General features: G+C 45.4%; 1 protein-coding gene across 1 annotated transcript; it reads right to left on the bottom strand.

Annotated features, from left to right (window-relative positions):
• Nucleotides 1-819: 819 nt before the first annotated feature.
• Nucleotides 820-21546, bottom strand: crebrf (creb3 regulatory factor). The gene is made up of 10 exons (XM_056284312.1): nucleotides 21541-21546; nucleotides 19454-19675; nucleotides 18299-18424; nucleotides 17843-18018; nucleotides 13247-14406; nucleotides 12922-13119; nucleotides 8951-9140; nucleotides 8648-8721; nucleotides 5407-5526; nucleotides 820-1018 (listed from the first exon to the last, which is right to left on the bottom strand). The coding sequence occupies exons 1-10, from the start codon at nucleotides 21544-21546 to the stop codon at nucleotides 900-902; spliced, it is 2391 nt and encodes a 796-aa protein (XP_056140287.1). The 3' UTR covers nucleotides 820-899.
• Nucleotides 21547-21764: the final 218 nt, after the last annotated feature.

Here is a 21764-nt window from a genome sequence, read left to right as displayed (position 1 = left end):
CAGCTCATATACTCACTCATCAAATCCCATAAAATTTCATAAAAATTGCCACCTTTGTGTATACTGCCGCTCTGGTGAGTTGGTTTTGGACATTTAAGATACTAAATGTTGACTCCTATGTTTTTAACAGCAGCTACAGTGAGTGGCACAGAGTGGCATGGTGATATCTAGGTCTTCAATACCAGATATTTTCTGCCACCTCATAATGACCTCTCAGCATGCTGCCTCTCACTTTGCAGTTCTGTGCTGTCTCACCCCTTGACAAACAGAGCCATGATGGAGGAGTTTTGCAAAGCAAGTCAATTTACCCTTACCAACCTATCGCTATTTCCTTTTGCCATACAAAGGTGAACTTCAAGCAAATAGTAATTGTAACTCAACCTCCAATTGTTCCAAAGTGCGACTGTTCTTTCTCTTACTACTATGTCAAACTAATTGTGGGAAAGTATTCCAGTGATTGTACTTGTGTGGCTCGTGACTATACCCCTGGTAAGGGGCTCTATAGGAGCAGACCACTAACAGATATGACTGTAGCTTGGATTTTATGTGATGTTATATTATACACACCAATTTAATCACCACTGGATGTGGGACGTACTATTAGCTATACACCTAACCCTCGCTTTGCTAAAGAGACGCTTTTCCCATCAGATGCTTGGCAGGGAGACAATGACATGTTGACTGCCTGCAACACTGATTGCAGACAGAGAGAAAGGGCACCATACAGCTACATGGTGGTATGAGCACACATACATCCACACAGGGAGTGGTATGTGTGTTTACGTGACTAACAACGTGTATGTATGCTAGGTTGGAGGGGCATGCAGAGGAGGGCATAGTTACAACGGGACACCACGGTGGTAATATTTAACGCACTCCTCTCAGTGGACGGGGTTTGTCTAGATTTTGGAGGTGGGGACTCGCAGGCCAATCAATCCGCCAGTGGGATCCCCGCGTCCTGTGTTTTCCAAGATCTGGTTGACAAAGTCTGAAGTCTGCCCGGCAACAGGTGGTGTCACTGCAGGGATTGGACAAAAGAGAATTCAAAGTGAGAAATGTATTGCTGATACCTATCCTAGTCACTACAAATAAAGACAAAAATAAAAAGGATTCAAAGAAAAAAATGCCTTTTAGAAAAGGGTGTGAACTTTGAATTTGTTCACTCTATTTAACTAACTGTACTAGAAACTAGAGGAGTGCACTCAGTAGAGTGCAGATCCTCGCCAGGCGCATCTCCCCTTCTCTGGTGCTTGGACTTAGGTGAAAAACCACCTGAGGAATTAGCATTCAGTTGCGGTATAAAACGGGTTTTTCAAAGGTTTTGAATCACTGCAACCATGACAGGCCCTTGATCATACAGTCATAACTGCACAAAAACTATGTGGCTGACAGGCCCAGTAGTACGCAAGATTAGCAGCAGACAGATACACATACACACAGACAGAAAAACCAGTGTTTTTCCTGCCAATATATGACTTTTAAGCAGTGCCCAAGTTAACTGAATGGAAAATATTAAAAAAAAAAGTTTTTAATATGCAGCGCTCAAGCTAACACAATCTACCTAATAATAACATTTAGCTTGTCAGTTTGCGGACGCACAGCCTCCTAGGCAGACCCTCACACTAATGCTACCGAGTCCAATATGAAGTTGCACTTTCCAAAAATAAAAGGTTTGCTATGCGACCATTTTGGTCAAACCCTAACCCTGGGAAAATAAAGAGAGAGGCTGTTATTTTTGGTTCATCCACTAGTACTGTACAGTAGTCATACTAAATTCATATCTACACAATGAGTCACTGACAGTTCCAGTTATTACAGTTTTTGAGACTATCTCTCTTGATACTTTGACTAAGTTCGTGTCAGCTTCTAAACCAACTGCTTGCCTACTTGATCCCTTACCAGCAAAACTTTTTAAAGACCTCTGGCCTTTTCTTGGACCTACAATGCTAGACATCGTTAATTTATCTCTTACTACTGGCATTGTTCCCAGCAGTTTTAAGACAGCTGTGGTTAAACCTCTACTTAAAAAACCGCACCTTGATCCAGGGTCTCTTAATAACTATCGGCCAGTCTCTAATCTTCCATTCTTCTCTAAAGTACTAGAGAGAGTTGTGTATCAACAACTTTTGATCCATATAAAAAAAAACGATCTATATGAACCTTTTCAGTCGGCTTTCAGGCCCTGTTACTCCACTGAAACTGCTCTGACCAGAGTGGTAAATGATCTTCTACTGGCTGTCGACTCTGATTCCACTTCTGTGCTTCTACTACTGGACCGCAGTGCAGCCTTTGACACCATTGATCACTGTATACTTTTAGATAGATTAAATTGTAATTTTGGTGTCTCTGGCTTAGCTCTCTCTTGGCTTAAGTCCTACTTATCTGGAATAACACATTGTGTCTGCTATAATAACATTATATCAAAATTTTCTGACATTAAATATGGTTTGCCTCAGGGCTCAGTACTTGGCCCTCTACTTTTCTCTCTTTACATTACACCTCTTGACCAAATTATATGCAGTTATGGAATACATTTTCATTGCTATGCTGATGATACTCAGTTGTATGTGCCTATAAGGGCTGATGATCATACTCAAATCACTAACTTAGAGGCCTGCTTGGCTACTGTGAAAAACTGGATGTCACTTAACTTTCTGCTTTTAAATTCAGATAAAACCGTGATGCTGGTCATTGGCCCTGCTAGACACAGACACCAATTTGATCAAGTAACGATAAAAATCGACAACTCTGTGATTTCACAAAATGTGGCAGCCAAAAATCTTGGTGTTGCGTTTGATCCCAGCCTTTCCTTTGATAAGGACATTAAAGAAATCAACAAGACTGCCTTTTTTCACTTACGTAACATAGCTAAAATTCGGTCTTTTCTCTCCATGGCTGACGCAGAGATTCTAATACATGCATTTGTTTCATCCAGACTTGATTACTGTAACGTTCTGTTCTCAGGTCTGCCACATTCTAGTACTAAAAGTCTTCAGATGGTTCAGAATGCTGCTGCTAGAATCCTAACTAAAACTAGGAAATTTGACCATATTACACCAATTCTTGCCTCCCTTCATTGGCTTCCTATCTATGTTAGATCAGAATACAAGGTGCTTCTGCTGACTTATAAAATCCTAAATGGGCTCGCCCCATCCTACCTGTCTGATATCGTTAAACCTTACATGCCATCTCGAGCACTTCGTTCTCAAAATACAGGGCTCCTGTGTGTACCCAAAGTTAAAAAGAAGTCAGCTGGTGGCAGGGCCTTTTCCTATCGGGCTCCATTGTTGTGGAATAACCTGCCTGCTGCCATCAGACAATCAGAGTCTGTTGAGTCCTTTAAATCCAAACTTAAAACTTGTCTTTTTGCCTTAGTTTACAATTAGTTGCCTTTAAGTTGAGTGTTTCACAACCTGTACTGGATGGTGGGTTGGTTTTCTGTCTCAATGAATTTACCAACCACTGTTCTGCCGACGAGATTATCGAGTATTGATTACAGAGTATAAATTATGAATAATTGATGATTTAATTGATTATGGCTAATGACTATTTCAAACTGTTCTCTTCTCTAACATGTCTTTTCTCTCTCTCTGAATGATGTCTTCTCCTTCTCTTTTTCTGTGTTTGTGCAGTCGATTCTCCTTCCAGGTCTCCGTGGGGATGGTGGTTGCCATTTCGATGCTGCCTGCCCTTCCACTCCTCACATAAGCTTTTCTTTTATTACATGATGATGCTGGTCGCGTGGCTTGGGTCCTGGACTGCTCCGTTGGCATGTGGACACTGCTTGGCATCCTGTGCATCATGTTCTTCATAAATTTTATGTCCATTATAATTCTGTTATCCTCTTTCAATGTTCTATTATGTAAATTGCGTGAACACAACATCCATCGCACGGTGTCCATCTTGGGAGAGAGATCCCTCCTCTGTTGCTCTCCCTGAGGTTTCTTCCTATTTTTTCTCCCTGTTAAAGGGGTTTTTTAGGGAGCTGTTCCTTATCCGATGAGAGGATCTAAGGACAGGATGTTGTGTTGCTGTTAAGCCCACTGAGGCAAATTTGTAATTTGTGATATTGGGCTATACAAATAAAATTGAATTGAATTGAATACTCTTGACATTCTTGTGTGTGACATTCTTGTGTAGGAAGTGGGGTTGTTGTGAAGCATCTAGTGTGTTGATGTAGTATTGTGTGCCTGTCACGTCTCACTCTCAACCTTCACCGCTGGCTAGCAGAAATGCGAACAGGAGAGCCGAGCACGTAAGTCTCTCCCTGCCAGTACATAGCCTCTCCAACAGCAAGCCCTATGTAGTGCCTCCTCGTGGCGACACACGGTAACTGGGTACACCTTGGACCCTGGCTGAACTACAAGGGACTCGGAGGAAGTCTGGCCCCTAGACGTGTGGTACGCAGGCCCACTGGTGTGTGGCTATTCCCTGATGCCCACGAACCAGCCCCTAGCTATGGGTTAAATAGTGCCACTGCCTAGTGGATACCTCGGGAGAGGAATAGGCTTGCCCTGATGCATCTGTTTAAGTGGGAGAGTACTGCTGGCGTCGTGTGTGGCTGCCGCTTCTCCCTCTCATAGCCCCCCTTCCCATCCACCCCTGTATGTCTGTGCTATATTTATCTGTTGTCTTGTTTCACCGCCGTTTATTGTAAAGTGACTCTAAAAGCACTGTATAAGTTTAATTTATTATTATTATTATTATTACTCCTGTGCTTAGATCAGCAGAATGATTTGCTGACTTGCGAAATGCGATTGACATTCATTTACTCTCAAGACTCATACCCTTGGTCGTCCGGGTAGCGTAGCAGTCTATTCCGTGGCCTACCAACACGGGGATCCCAGTTTGAATCCCCGTGTTACCTCCGGCTTGGTCGGGCGTCCCCACAGACACAATTGGCCGTGTCTACGGGTGGGAAGCCGGATGTGGGTGTGTGTCCTGATCGCTGCACTAGCGCCTCCTCTGGTTGATCAGGGTGCCTGTTCAGGGGGGAGGGGGGATTGGGGGGGAATAGCGTTATCCTCCTACGCGCTACTTCCCCCTGGCGAAACTCCTCACTGTCAGGTGAAAAGAAGCGGCTGGCAACTCCACATGAATCGGAGGAGGCATGTGGTAGTCTGCAGCCCTCCCCGGATCAGCAGAGGGGGGTGGAGCAGCGACCGGGATGGCTCGGAAGAGTGAGGTAACTGGACAGATACAATTGGGAAGAAAAAGGGAGGGAGGTCCCCCCCCCCAAAAAAAAAGACTCATACCTTATACATGTTTTGAAAGTGTCGCTGCCCGATCAACCGTAGATGTGAGCCGTGCAGGCGCCCAGTTGGTTCAGAGAGGGCAGCAATGGAAAGCAACGTTGGCCGAGTGAGCGAGTGAGTGAATGAAACTCAGCTACACTGTTCTACTCACCTAGTGTCTCTTGTATCAGTCGGTCCAGCGTGTCAGCCATGTCGCTTGGCTGGGGAGAGGCGTCCTTCACACGTGTCACTATTTCTTCTTTGATGGCGTTGATCACAAAAAGCAGTCGATCTATGGAGGCATAAGACACACATATACAACCCCCCACACACACACACAACACACACATACACACACACACACACAAACACAGAATGTAATTATGCAAATGTAATATCAAAAATACTAGCGATCTTTAGGTGTTAAAGGAATTAAGGTATTAAAAAGAAAAAATCATGAGACAGGACTAGGAATAAAGAAAAGAAAAAATTCAACGCGTCTCATCAACTGAAGTGACAAACGCAAAATTCCTCAGTTGTGTTGGTGAGCATCCTGTACTTCTGTTTCAAAGTAGACAGGTGGTTGCTGTTCACTGGATGCCTTTTGGAAACGTGTTTAAAATTCTAAGTTAAAAAGCTTTTAAGAATGTCTGGTGTGTGTCACTTGTCCCACCAAAATATAAATGAATCAGCAGAAAATTAGTTCTCTTCAAATATTTTCTCCCCAAAAACACTAAAATATCAGGGCTGAATCTTCCTTTCACAGGGGACAAAATAGTATGCCACTGAGGAGATACACCCCCCCCCCCCGTGTGTGTAGCCACAACCTGGCACACAGGTGGTGGTTGTATGATTAGTCGCTAAGCCCTGGGACTGAAGCAGAGGGACCTCTCGGCTGCTGCACCCATGACTGAGCAGCCCTATTTAGGATCTGCTCTGCTCACCCCAGTTGGGGAAGGTACTAGAAAAGGTGCCGTAAACAGTCTGACTCATACCTCCTGTCTGGACCACTGCATCCAGAGGGATCACCACCATATGGTCAGAAACAGAAACTCGTATTTTGAAGCCTGGAAAATATGAACTCTCGTGGACAATCAATCAAGCGATCGACCTGAACGGCGTACTGCCATCGTCACCTGAGAGCTGAGGAGAATCCAGACTGATGTTGCTGCACACTCTGAAACCCGACTGGCTGACCAAGGGCAGCTGAAAGAGGAGAAGGGTGGTTACACTTTCTTCTGGAAAGGAAAAGCAGCTGATGAGCCGAGGATCCACGGTGTGGGCTTTGCCATTAAAAACAGCCTCATTTGCCACCTTGCTGAGCTTCGTCTGGGCATCAGTGAACGTCTGATGACAATACGACTGGCACTTGTAAATAACCAAAGCGTCACTGTCATCAGTGCACACGCTCCAACACTTGACTCACAAGTTGAAGTAAAGGAGACCTTCTATGCCATCCTGGACAATGTTCTCACCAAAGCCCCCATGGAGGATAAGCTAATCCTGCTTGGAGATTTCAGTACCAGAGTGGGATGAAATTACAACTTGTGGAGAGGCATAATTGGCGAGGAAGGAGTTGGAAACATAAACTCCAATGTCATCCTGCTGTAACAACATCCTCAGAACAAGGCCTAGCCATCACCAACACACTCTTCCGCCAGATGAACAAATCTAAAACAACCTGGAGGAACCCTCGTTCTAACACTTGGCACCTCATTGACTACATTATCGTCTGTCAAAGAAACCAGCACGAGGTACTTAACACCAAAGTGATGATCAGTGCAGATGACTGCTGGACTGACCACCGCCTTATCCATTCCACCCTGTCCATCCATCTTCACTGGAATAGAAGGGTGCAGAAAAAGCAGAGCTGCCCAAAGCTCAACTCTGAGCGACTGACTTTTGTCAACAGTTTCAGGCCATGCTCAGTACATCAATGCCAAAGCAGTATCCAGATAATATAACCCCCCCCCCCGTTTCTATCCAGCCAATTACCTCACTCTTTCCGAGCCTTCTCGGTTGCTGCTCCACCCCCTCTGCCGATCCGGGGAGGGCTGCAGACTACCATATACCTCCTCTGATACACATGGAGTTGCCAGCCGCTTCTTTTCACCTCACAGGAGTTTCGCAAGGGAGACATAGCGCGTGGGAGGATCACGCTATTCCCCCCAGTTCCCCCTTCCCCCCGAACAGGTGCCCCGACCGACCAGAGGATGCGCTAGTGCAACGACTGGGACACATAGCCACATTCGGCTTCCCACCCACAAACATGGCCAATTGTGACTGTAGGAACACCTGACCAAGCTGGAGGCAACATGGGGATTCAAACTGTGATCCCCGTGTTAGTAGGCAACAGAATAGACCACTACGCTACCCAGATGCCCTCCAGATGATATTATTGAAAGCCACTGGGATATGTTCAGGACTGAAATGATTGGCACTTGTAAAACCACTCTTGGACAAAAGATGAAGAACCACGAAGATTGGTTTGATGAGAATGACCTGGAAATCCAATGGTTAAGGAACATCAAGGAGCAAGCCTTTACCACCTGGCAGAATGACATCAATTGCCAAAATAAACGAGCTGCCTGCAAGAGTAAAGTCAGCCATCCAAAGCTGGGTCAGGGAACAGAAGAACCAGTGGTGGATGGAGAAGGCCCTCGAGATCCAACACCTTGCAGGCTCTGGGGATACCAGAGGCTTCTTCGATGCTACTAAAGCAATATACGGTCCCAGCCACTGCTGTCGAATTCTCCTTCGCTCCAAAAATGAGCACATACTGCTAACAGACAACAAGTCAATCAAAGCACTATCCTGCTCAAAGAGGCCACTGCCACCAGGAATACCATCGCCATGAAGGGGTGTACGTAGTCTGCAACAATGTTTAGGTAGGTGACGTGGTACTTGTCAAAGTAATGCCAGGTCCCAAGGTTTCCCAGCAGAACATTGCCTAGGGCATCACACTGAACTCCACCGGCTCGCCTTCTTCCCATAATGCATCCTGGGGCCATCTCTTCCCCAGGTAAACGACATTCACACACCTGGCCGTCCACATGATGCAAAAGAAAACGTGATTCATTAGACCAGGCCACCTTCTTCCATTGCTCCATGGTCCAGTTCTGATGCTCATGTGCCCATTCTAGGCGCTTTCGGCAGTGGACAGGGGTCATCATGGGCACTCTGACCAGTCTGCAGCTACACAGCCCCATAAGAAGCAAACTGCGATGCACCGTCTTCTGACACCTGTCTATCATGGCCAGCATTAACTTTTCAGCAATCTGACCTATAGTAGCTCTTCTGTGTGATCAGCCCAAACAGGCTAGCCTTCGCTCCCCACGCAGATAGATGGTGGTTTTAATGTTCTGGCTGATCAGTGAATATATTTATAAAGCATAAACTCTACAGCAACCTACCGTATTCTGTGCTGAGTCCCCACAGCTTGACCTTGTTGGCTTCATACTGAGCCTTCTTTTTTAAACGGCAAGCTCTGTAAATCACAACAGGACAGTGGAAGTTAAAAGATGAGAACAGTGGCTGTAGATTTGGGCCATACACAACCTATTAACTGAATGGCAGCCCTCAAAAACAAATGATAGAATAGATAACATACAGAAAAAAGTAAGGAGTGGATGTAAAAGTAAGTGAAATAACAAGCAACAAGCATGTGTGTATGTGTGTGTGTGTTTGTGTGTGCATGCCATTGTGTTTTCTTGTACCTGGAGGCCAGCTTGTTCTTCTCCTTGCGAGATCGAGGCCGTGCTGTGAGCGGCAGCTCGCTGACAGGGGTCAGGTCACTGATCACCTTGTTAAGTTTGCGGAGCTCCGTGCCGATCTGCAGCAGCTTGCGTGGATTAGGAGTCAGATCCTCCACGTCTGTACGACGAGACTTCTTCATCATGTACTTCCCTGATCACAAACGAGAAAAAAACAAAACAAAAACATTTGTCAGCGAATGCTATTAACATCACTCACTAATGTTTTATTTTATTAGCAATAAGTATGGCAGAGTTGGAGGCAGACCAACTTTCATCTGTCATTTTCTTTCATTTATTTTTATTCCTCCACCCCCCTGTTTTTCTTCACAGTTGTATCCGGCCAATTACCCCACTCTTCCGAGCCTTCCCGGTCGCTGCTCCACCCCCCTCTGCTGATCCGGGGAGGGCTGCAGACTACCACATGCCTCCTCCGATACATGTGGAGTTGCCAGCCACTTCTTTTCACCTGACAGTGAGGAGTTTCACCAGGGGGACGTAGCACATGAGAGGATCACGCTATTCCCCCCAGTTCCCCCTCCCTCCCAAACAGGTGCCCCGACCGACCAGAGGAGGCACTAGTGCAGCAACCAGCACACATACCCAAATCCGGTTTCCCACCCACAGACATGACCAATTGTGTCTGTAGGGATGCCCAACCAAGCCGGAGGCAACAGAGGGAGTCGAACCGGGATCCCCGTGTTGGTAGGAAACGGAATAGACCGCTACGCTACCCGGACACCCCCATCTGTCTTTTTCTGCTCTATCGTGGTTCAATGGATAGAGCCTGGCACTGCCAGGGTTAGGGATCTATTTCCACTGCAGCCACCTTTAATGTTTGGACCCTGACGTTCCCAACAACAGCTTTGAGTTTGTATCCTCATCGAAACAGTCACACAAACCCTGTTTTTTTCCATACATCTTTCTTCCACTCTCATCCACTCAAGCTGTAGACCAAAATCCACTATAAGGTTGTCAAAAATGTGTGTCTACGCCTTTTACGTAACAGGCGTACGTGTATTACGTACACCTGTTATTAACATGTAAATAATAGTCTTCTCAGTAGACTGTCTTCCAGAGTGGAATTTTATTGTCATTCCTACATATTATTTACATCTGATAGAAATGACTAAACCCTTGTGTATATATTGATAGCAGAATCCTGTTGTCAATTCTATTATCTGTTAATCTTATAAAGAGTAGTCTGAAGATATTTTTGTATGCAGTAAGTTAATAATTTTCCACCACTGGCTGGAGTATTCAAGGATATCTGGCTACCATAGGTTTTTCCAATAGTTTCCATGACCAGAAAACTAGACATGTAGATTCAAGCGAATTGTGGATTTGATTAAGGCCAAAACAAACCAATGCCAGTCGATGTGCATCAAGGATGACCCTTCGATTCATGTCAACATAAAACCCCAACACCTGCAGTGCCCAGTGTCTAGTCGGTACATGTCGGCCGGCACTTCCCATTTCAATGCAAATGGCATGTTCTGCTCCGGTACTGTGCTGTGACCACCTGTGTGTCTTTAGATGTGAAATAGCAGTCCATAATTCAAAACCAACAACCTCTCTCTACTACTACTTTTCGCTGCTCCCATTAGGGGTAACCATAGCGGATCATCCGTTTCCATTTCTTCCTGTCCTCTGCATCTTCCTCTGTCACACCAGCCACTTGCATGTCTTCCCTCACCACATCCATAAACCTCCTCTTTGGCCTTCCTCTTCCCTGTCAGCTCCATATTTAGCATCCTTCTCCCAATACACCCAGCATCTCTCCTCCACACATGTCCAAGCCATCTCAATCTTGCCTCTCTTGCTTTGTCTCCAAACCGTCCAACCTGAGCTGTCCCTCTAATATACTCATTCCTAATCCTGTCCTTCTTCATCACACCCAATGAAAATCTTAGCATCTTCAACTCTGTCACCTCCAGCTCCGCCTCCTCTTTTCATCAGTGCCACTGTCTGCAAACCATATAACATAGCTGGTCTCACAACCATCTTATAAACCTTCCCTTTAACTCTTGCTCGCACCCTTCTGTTGCAAATCACTCCTGACACTCTTCTCCACCCACTCCACCCTGCCTGCACACCCTTCTTCACCTCTATTCTGCACTCCCCGTTACTTTGGACAGTTGACTCCATGTATTTAAACTGATATGCCTTCGTGACCTCCACTCCTTGCATCCTCACCATTCCACTGTCCTCCCTCTCGTTCACGCATATGTATTCTGTCTTGCTCCTACTGACTTTCATTCTTCTTCTCTCCAGAGCATACCTCCACCTCTCCAGGCTCTCCTCAACCTGCACCCTACTCTTGCTACAGATCACAATGTCATCTGCAAACATCATAGTCCATGGAGACTTCTGCCTTATCTCGTCCGTCAATCTGTCCATCACCATTACCAACAAGAAAGGGCTGAGCCGATCCTTGATGTAATCCCACCTCCACCTTGAACCCATCTGTCTTTCCAACTGCACACTTCACCATTGTCACACTTCCCTCATACATATCCTGCACCACTCCTACATACTTCTCTGCAACTCCCGACTTCCTCATACAATACCACACCTCCTCTCTCGACACCCTGTCATATGCTTTCTCTAAATCCACAAAGACACAATGACTCTCCTTCTGACCTCCTCTACTTCTCCATCAACATTCTCACAAGCAAACATCGCATCTGTGGTGCTCTTTCGTGGCATGAAACCATACTGCTGCTCATTCATTTGCTGTCGCTCAAAACCGACAACCAACGGTATGATTTTATTAACCAGTAAGAAAAGACTATTCAATAAAGCTGTGTGATAAGAAATGTCATGCCTTGGTTAGGGTTGGGGTTCGAAAGCCACTTCTCAATAAGCTCCGAGTTAAACAAATCTCTTATTGAACTTTTTTTCCCAAAACACCAGACCTTTGTTTTACAACTGCTGTCGTTTGCTGTGGCATAATAAAACCATATACAGCATTGTAATAAAAAGGTTATTAAATCTTTGCTGTGGATTCAATGAGTGATGGTGATATGCAGGCAAGTCTACTCCAACACAGGCCTTAACGCTTAATTTTATTTACCTCTGACCTCATAGTTGAGCAGCAAAAACGGGCCTAAACATGTGTGGATCAAAAATAATAAGCTATTTTTTTAACAACCCAAAGGGTTTGATACTGAATTCGAATGGAATTGGATTTGATAAGCAGATTTGATGGTGGATTCAGGTTTGATAAAATGATATCGAACCCCAACCCTAGTCGCGATGGGACCCATCACTTAAGACCACATTTGAAAAGCAAAGACAATTTTACCTCTGTAAAATCAGACAATATGTTAAGTAATTTCAGCTCTGTTATCATGATTTTAGAGAATGTTGAAGAGATCACAAAATCTGGTACAAAAAACCAACAAACAAAAAAACCCCAAAAAACAATCTGCCTCTCCCAGCTCACAACCAATGGCTGTAACAACAACAGGAGGAGACTTTGTAACAGAAAAACTCTCTCATGCCATTAGATTACGTAAAACTCAGTCTTACAGGAAATGGGAAACGGACTACCTAGAACTCATTCAAACAACACCAACTTTAAAAATGTGTCAATGACCATAAGAAACACTGCAGTATACGCAGCTTAAAAAACACCAGGCCTTCGCCCAACAACACTGTCCACATTTTATACTGAAACTGGAAAGAGTTTTATCAAAATTCAGAGTGAGCCTTTGTCTCGTCCCCAACATTTTTGTACAAGTAAAGACTGCGTATGCAGAGTTATTCAAATAACCACATTTTCTCACTGCTTTGAGAGCTCTAACAAACCTTTCATCTCTGGACGACATTAACCTCGCTCTGATGGTTTAAACCCCCGTGTGGGTTTAAACCTAAAGCCTGTGGCTTTATAAAGCCCCTTCTTTTGTTTTTATGAGTGTGTGTGTACGTACCGTGGAGAGGGCCATTCTTTTGATAGAGGTTGCTGGGCAGTGTGTGTCTGTCCCACTCGCAGGGCTTGAGCATGCGCTCCTGTTTGGAGGGGGTGAGCTGCTCACTGTACTCCCAGAAGTAGCGGCGCTTCCCCCTCTTCCGACTGGAAACTCCTGCCGTCAGACCTTTGATGTCATCTACCAGTTCCACGTCACAGCCTAAGCAAGACAGACAGAGGAAAGAAAGAAAGAAAGAACTAGGGAATGATGAGCTACACAAACAATTTGGTGCAAATGGTTTGTAACTATGGCAATTGTGACTGCAAGCATAAAATGGCGGGGGTACCTGGCTCGGAGAAGGCGTCACTCATGTCATCGTCCTTGTCAGCTTCGTAGTCTTCATCTTCCTCCTCTTCCTCGTCATCATTCTCTGACAGCTCGTGCTCGCTGCCGAAGCCCTCGTCATGATCTTCATCATCCAGCTCTAGCCCCTCTGCTTCCTCCTCCTCCACTTCTTCCTCTTCCTCCTCGTCTTCCTCCTCCTCCTCTTCCAGCTGGGACTGAGATCTGCTGGCAAGTCTAGCGCGGGTCAGGAACAGAGAGTAGTTGTGCTCCTCCTCCTTGCCCTTCTCATTGCCCTCAACCACCAGAACACCACCACTTGCCCCTTGCAGGCTAACGCTGCCGCTCACCAGCCCTGAGGTACTCCCCTCTAGGGACTGGTTGACTGAAACCAGCTGAGGCATGGCTGCAGACCAGCCTACAGGCAACTCCCTCTTTCCAGTTCCTTCTGCCCTCCTCTCATAGTTTGACATGCGTCCAGAGCCGCAGGCTAGAGGAGCAGGGATAGACACTAGAGCGGTGTTGCCTGAGGTGGATGCCTTTTCATCCTGGTGCTGGGAGAGGGGTAGAGGTGACCCTGACCCCTCAATCTCCGACTGGCTGGGTATGTCGGCCTGAGCTCTATGTGCTGTGCTCACACGAACTTTGGCCTTGCGTACAAAGTCAGAGCTGTGGGATGATGGGGCAGCTATCTTCGTTCCCAGTACATGGCTCACAGGTTGACTTTGGACATGGTCCTGGATGAGACTGAGGCGGTTTTGGGTCTTGGCCATAGTCTCTGTGCTGGAGGGGATGGGCCATGTGGCCTTCTGGGAGCCCTCGGGGAAATCAGGGAGAGAGCTGTGGGATGGGCGGGATGAGGATGAAGGAGTAGGGGAGGGCCGTGTTGGACCAGCACCACACCCAAGGCTAAGGCCTAGAGGTCTTTTACTGTGGAAGGGGGGTGGTGCCAGATGAAGTTGTGGCTGAGGTGCAAGTACGGTCAAGTCAGCAGGGTGGTAGAGTGCTTCACACACGGGCTGAGAATCCTCGCTATTGAGCTGGGCCAAAGTTGGGGTTCGGCCAATCACCTCTTCATCCTGGTATGGACTGGAGGAGTCATCCAATCCAAGAAAGTCCACCTCTTTGGTGCCCCAGATGTCACAGCTGGCCAGCCGTGTGTATCTGCCAAGCACATAGACATACAGTTGTATCAATAATGTTAATGCAAAAAAAAAAAAAAAAAAAGGCTGTCTGTCTTATAACTATCGCTTAAATATAACCATGGAAACAAAATATTTTAAATCCACTGAATGAAATTAATTTCCGGGTTCCACAATCTCCCAGGACCTAAGGTGGGCATCCAACATACACACAATCATCCAAAAGGCCCAGCAGAGGATGCACTTTCTTCGCCAGCTCAGAAAGTTCAACTTGCCTTAGGAACTGCTGATTCAGTTCTACTCTGCAATAATCCAGTCTGTCTTCTGCAAATCCATCACTGTCTGGTTTGGATCGGCCACCAAACAGGACAGGGACAGACTACAACGGACAATTAGATCTGCAGAGAAAACCATCAGTGCCAACCTGCCCTCCATAAAGGACTTATACATCTCCAGAGTCAGGAAACTGCAGACCCATCACACCCTGGCCACAACCTGTTCCAACTCCTCCCCTCTGATAGGCACTACACAGCAATGTACCCCAAAACAACCAGATATAAAAACAATTTCCTTCCAAGGGCTGTCATTCAAATGAATGCTTAACACTGTCAAATAAATCCAACCATGTTGTATATACTGTACTGTACATTGTACGTATACTGGTACTCTGTCATGTCCACCTACCTCGGGCATGTATGTAAGTAACCTGCTAACATCTATTGCAGCATCTCTGATATATTCTCTGCACCGCTGCACTTTATCATCTCTTATTTCACCTGTATATAAGTCAATCCTTATCTATATATCTGATGATTGTTGTATTGTCATGTTGACATTCTATGTTAAGTACACTGAGAGAGCCACGAAACCAGAGTCACATTCCATGTAGTGCAAACCTACAGGGTCAATAAACTTGATTCTGATTCATGAGTCACCACCTTACTCAAATAGTATTCAAACATCATGACGACACAGATAAAGCCTTTTGGAAGTAACACATGTAAAAACTATGATGTGAACCCATTTGTTTCACAGTCTGTGGGTGGCTCCCAAAGGAGAGCTGAAAGACTTTTTTTAGCACCATAGGACTACGAGTTGACACCAACACAGTGACTGTCTGAAATATCCCTTTCTGCATAAAAGCCTGCCAACTGTAGACCATCTATCCATCCATTATCTGAACTGCTTATCCTGCTCTCAGGGTCGCGGGGATGCTGGAGCATATCCCAGCAGTCATTGGGCGGCAGACAGGCCGTCAGACTATCACACAGGGCTGAAATACACACACACACACACACACACACACACACACACACACATTCATACCTAGGGACAATTTAGTACGGCCGATTCACCTGACCTACATGTCTTTGGACTGTGGGAGAAAACCGGAGCCCCCGGAGGAAACCCACGCAGACACGGGGAGAACATGCAAACTCCACACAGAGGACGACCTGGGACAACCCCCAAGGTTGGACTACCCGGGGCTCGAACCTAGGACCTTCTTGCTGTGAGGCGACCGTGCTAACCACTGCACCACTGTGCTGCCCCAACTATAGACATCCATTGCAAATATAACCTTGCTAATGCATTGATTATGAAAACCTGAGATGCAGGCAACAGTCTGAAGTCAATAAGGACTCTTGAGCCACCAAACAGCAGTAAAGAACTTAACAGTACTTTCTCATTTAGAAGGCTGCAAGAACAGGCTGCTCTTATCCTATCACACTTGACAAACAGTCTTCAGAGCAAACACATTGTCGTCACTATTGCTGAGGAGAACGTGATAAACATTTTAGAAAAGAAAAACATCAGGGAAACCACAGGAGTTTCCTAGACTCTCATCTGAAGTCCCCTGACACTTCACCAACCCACTGTTCTACTGTTCACTTGCCTCTTCAACAGCTTCCTTTCAACAAGAAAGTCCCTAAATGCCTCCAAAGTAGCCACTATTGTTCACTGTGTCTTACAAAGCGAAGTTACCTGGCTCTGTAGCTACAGACCGCCAGCGTCACTAACCTCCAAGTGCCTTTGGTAATACACAGGATCTGATGTTAAAGCCATTGTGCCGATAATTAGGGGACCACAAATTGAAGCAGAATTAAACCATAAACCTACCTCACTAGTCCTTACGTTTAAGGAGAGGACATCAGGAAGTGCCATCATAAATCTCCATAAACCTGGCTCCAAATGGCTTAGTTGACTACCAAGTTTGACAACCACTAAGAATGTAGACTTAAGTATTTCACTGGGGTTGTCAAGTGGGCATCTTCCTTCACTGATGCATTGTTGAATTAGGCTCACAAAACCTCCAGTGGGCTCAACAGTGAGTTCTGGTCCCCCCCCCACATACCCATGTCCAACACCCTCCATCAACAACTATCCTGCAAGTTAATTTGAACACCCACCACTACCACCACATGGACCTGCCCTGTGACTAACCCCACTGGGCACCGTGCATGCTCAGTAGCACCAGTTCCATACGGGCCTCCCAGGGGGAAGTTTATCCATTTCCAGCTAAGTTAGTTCAAAGATGTCACAGAACTACTCCTCAACCCTTGGCAGGGCACATCAATCTGAGAATAATGCGATAAACCTGTGTCTAAACTTTCTGGTGGAGCAAATGGACAAACAAGGTTGTCCTGGTGCTCCACCAGAGTTTAGACACATTTCCATTACATTGTACTGAAACTACTAAACTGGAAACTTTCCCATGTTTACTGTGTTCTCTCTAAACACAGGTGCATACTAACCTCTCTGACAAACAGAAGGATGTAGTTGCTGAAAGTGCCCGTCCCGTCTGAGACCCCAGGGTTTTGATTATGTTCCCTCATCGATTACATGTTCTGGAATGACTGCACCCATTCTGCCTACCGTCAAACTGCTCAGGTTTGCATTCAACTTTAGTTTTCATGACAATAATGACTCCATACACAATTGAACACACCCGAAACTGTTGAGACAGGGACCAACTTAAAAAAAAAATACTGCTGATCACGCTTTGGAGATACGGCTAAATTGTGAACTCCGCAGAGTTGGTTAAGTTCCTCGGGTCCATTGCAGACATCCACCAAAGGGACAGTATCATTTCCAGCTTGGTTAAGGAAGCTCAACAATATAGGATCTTCCTACAGTAACCGATGAAGGTCAATGTCTCAAAATAAACCCTGGTCCAGATTTTAAAAAGTCACAAATTAAAAATCACCTCTATTGTCTCATCACATATTTTATGCAGAGGACATTCCTGCTCTGAAATCCAGATTAGTAAACATGCGACAGACTGTCAGCTTTTCTACTTGACTGCTATCTACATGACACATCCAAAAATAGGCACACCCAATGATTTAAAGCCCTTTTTAGTTCTAGGAAGTTTTAAGCAAATCCTATTCCTTATAATTCAAGTGCAGATAAAGTTGACTGCAGAATATGCAAGACTAATCTGTGATCTGGTACGGTACCTGGTTAGGTCCTCCCAGTAGGAGTCCCACTGTTCAAATGCGGAGCTGCTGTAGACCGCCTCACACTCTCCCAACCCCATCAGCTGGTCCACACAGCCCTCTAACTCCTTCCCTGCATCTCCTACCCCCACTGTGTTGTCCCCATGGGGGCTCTGCCTATGGGACATGTCTCTGTCCTGTGGGAGGAAACAAGAGAGTGATGTATGTAGGTGGTAAGAGAAGCACGCAGCAATGATTTGAATCAGATTTCAGTACTGTTGGGGTTATAGCCGTCATGTGTTAATTGTTATGTGCAAGCGTTTTCTCTGGACTGTTTCTTTTACATTTGTGTGTCAAACCTTTTATGTTGCCTTGATTTTTACAGTATCCTGGTGCATGTTTGCATGTGTGTGTAAGCGTGTGTGTGTTTGCGTGTGTACAAAAGCAGAGAGAGCAACAGTTAAACCAGTTACTTACAAGTTCGTACATGAAGTCCGGGTCAGAGCTGCTGGCGAGCAGCTCCGTGCTGGTCAGGGCCTGGTCAGCAAATGAATAGTTCTGAAAGGCATCCCCAAAGGGAGGCTCCATCCCGCTGATGCTGGGCTGCAACACAACAGCAAAGTTCTAAGATCGCACCCCACTTCTCTGATTTTAATTTTTTGTCGTAAAAAATGCAATGAGAAACCTTATCACAAACATCTCCATCCCTGACAGGTTGGCAGTCCAGGGCATAGACTATATTTCAGTACGTAGTGAACATAAAACTAGTGTGCAAAAGTATGTGTGTTGTTGAGCGTCCGGGTGGCATGGCGGTCTCTTCCGTTGCCTACCAACACGGAGTTCAGTGGTTCGAATCCCCGTGTTACCTCCGGCTTGGACGGGCGTCCGTAAAGACACAATTGGCCGTGTCTGCGGGTGGGAAGACGGACGTGGGTATATGTGCAGGTTGCCGCACTAGCGCCTCCTCTGGTCGGTCGGGGCGCCTGTTCAGGGGGGAGGGGGGACTGCGGGGAATAGCGTGATCCTCCCACGCGCTACGTCCCCCTGGCAAAACTCCTCCCTGTCAGGAGAAAAGAAGCGGCTGGCGACTCCACATGTATCGGAGGAGGCATGTGGTAGTCTGCAGCCCTCCCCGGATTGGCAGAGGGGATGGAGCAATGACCGGGACGGCTCGGAAGAGTGGGGTAATTGGCCAAGTACAACTGGGGAGAAAAAAGAGGGAACACCCCCAAAAAAGTATATGCGATGTGTTCTATTCTTTTGCCAGAGTCTTAATTTCTGGAGTACATTTTATGCGTTCTCAGTAAATCGCAGTGTGTTCATCGTGACTGGTCACTGGCTGCATTATTCTATGGTTGAACATTATTCTTCACATGAGGAACCAAAGTTTGTGAAATGGCAGTGGATCCTCAGCTATATACAGTGTATAATTGTATTTTTAAGGACCAAACTACATTTTTCAGCACTTTTCTAGATTTTTTTTTTAATCTTATTCCTCAATTTGTTAAAACCTGGAATTCATCAAACTCATTTATTCTCCGGCGGTGTGCAGACACCTTGCTACCTGGATGCTGGTGCAAGCACAGCTGTATGGTATTTGAACAGTCACCCTCCTTCTGTCCTCCTGCTCACCTGAGGCATCGCCAGGCACAGCTCCAAGTTCCAGCGGGGGGAACCTCTGGGTCTCCTCTCTGGTCCCAGTGGCGTGAGTCTGTGTTTGCCCAGCAGAGGAGTGCAATGCCGGAGGAGACAACCACCAAGTGCTGCTGTCCTCAACCTGAGGAACTTAAGGGAACTGGGAACTAGACTAGACCCGTTTTTGGTCTGCTCTGCTGTAGTCTGGTGGAGTTGTCTCTATCAGTCAGGTCTCAGGTGAAGCTAGAAAGAGGATACAGGGTTTGAGACGGGGGTTAGACGTGCACCATTGTTTGCATACTGGTGAGACTGGTGAGACTTGCTTGTGGCATATTTCTTTGTCAAGTAACAAATTATTCCAGTTATTTTGTTTCCAATCAACATCCTCATTTATCTTCTCATTTCTTACTGCAGTTGACATTGTCAGAAGAGTAAAAAGTTAAATACCAATGTTAAGTCTATAATCTGTGTGATTATTAGCCGCATAAATTTAAAATGTGAAAAATACACAATTTTACAGCTCTATTCCACCACAGGTAAAAAAAAATATTCCTCCTGAGGTTCATACAATCTCTGAAAAGTCCTGCTCTGTTTATAAAACAGTGCAGATAAGGTTTTCAATATTTCCAGTCTGCAGACTGCAAGTTCCTTGCCCTGATTAGGCTTCAGTTTCTGGTTGAGATGTTCTCGTGCAAGGATTAAATGCATAACTGGTTGGACTTATTATTTCGTATTTATCTTGTACTAGTGAGTGTAAACTTTAAGTCAAAAGTGGTACAAAGCAAATTTGTAACCACTTCAGCTATGTAGGCAGCACCTTATACCAAGCTCCATCAGCACAGGTTGGTTGGTCAACCAGGGTCTTTTGATTAATCATTGGCTACAGGTGGTGCAGCGTGTTCTGGCCCTTATATGTGAACCACGAAGCAGACATTCTTTCCCATGCTTACTGTGATGGCAGTATTGTGCCCATAGCTGGAACACATGGAGATTTAATGACTTGACGTTCTTTGTTTTTTTTTTGTTTTTTTTTTAAGCAGTCAAGTTCAAATTTACTGACAGTCAAGTAAGTTGGAATCTGTCTTGGCAGTAGGAGCAAATTACAGACCACAGGACATGAATACAATGTGGTATCCATTTAAAAAGTATCATTGCACTTGGTGCTGGGCAATATAGAAAATATTATGATAATAATTGTTGGCTATTATTAGTATTATTGGATAATTTGTGTCTGCGCGGGTTTCCTCCCACAGTCCAAAGACATGTAGGTCAGGTGAATCGGCTGTACTAAAAATTGTCCCTAGGTGTGAATGTGTTGGCCCTGTGATGGCCTGGCAGTCTGTCTAGGGTGTCTCCCCACGTGCCGCCCAATGACTGCTGGGATAGGCTCCAGCACACCGTGACCCCAATTTGGATAAGTGGCTTGGATAATGGATGGATGGATAATTATTGGGAATTTTTAAACAAGCTCAATAGGCTATGTATCATAATATCTGCTTACATATGCAAAACTACCACATTTAAAGAGAAATTTGGTAGATTTTAAATGTTATTTCCAGTTATTAGTCATAGTGGTGGCATCTCTATAATGACAATGCAATGTAGACAATGCTTGTCAATGTTGCCTGTATTGCTGTAGCCCACTATAGCCAGCTGGCTTACTTACACCATCCACTTGATGTCAGTAGATGGTGGACATCAAGTTGATATGCATACTTATAAAACGGATAGCTCAAATCAAGCAATCTGACTGGTTGTTAGCCATGGTATAATAACCATATACAACAGCGACGATGTCTAAGTCCTTTACTTTACACAGTTCAGTATCACTCCACGTCTAATCGGGGGGGTAGCCTAACAAACTAGTTAGCTAGCTAACAAACCGCTACAAAATGGAAACATCTAAGGTCAACTTCAGCCTCCGTGGTGGCCTAACTATGGAGAACTGGATTGAGCAGTGCATTTCTCGGGGGGGGGGGGGTCACCTGCTGAACCTAAAAGATGATATGAAGAGATACGTATAATGGAGGTCAACGAACTGCAAAAAAAGCCGAAATGAATAAAAATAAAACGGTCTTTCATACCGCCATGCTTAGTAACTGTTTTATAAAAGCAATAGGTCACTCCAGGCCATGATACACTGTGATTATATCACAGCTAAGGGGGTCGTCAACAACACCCCTTAACTGTGATATAATCACAATATACCATGGCCTGTCATGAGCTCCTGATTAATTGTACATGTAGACAATGTAGAACAGCTCTATTGGCAGGAGAATAGAAATGAATTACAGTGAAGCGGTTATAT

This window comes from Lampris incognitus, chromosome 8 (assembly GCF_029633865.1).
Source record: "Lampris incognitus isolate fLamInc1 chromosome 8, fLamInc1.hap2, whole genome shotgun sequence".
NCBI classification, from domain to species: Eukaryota; Metazoa; Chordata; class Actinopteri; order Lampriformes; family Lampridae; genus Lampris; species Lampris incognitus.
This window is presented reverse-complemented; position numbering and strand designations above follow the sequence as displayed.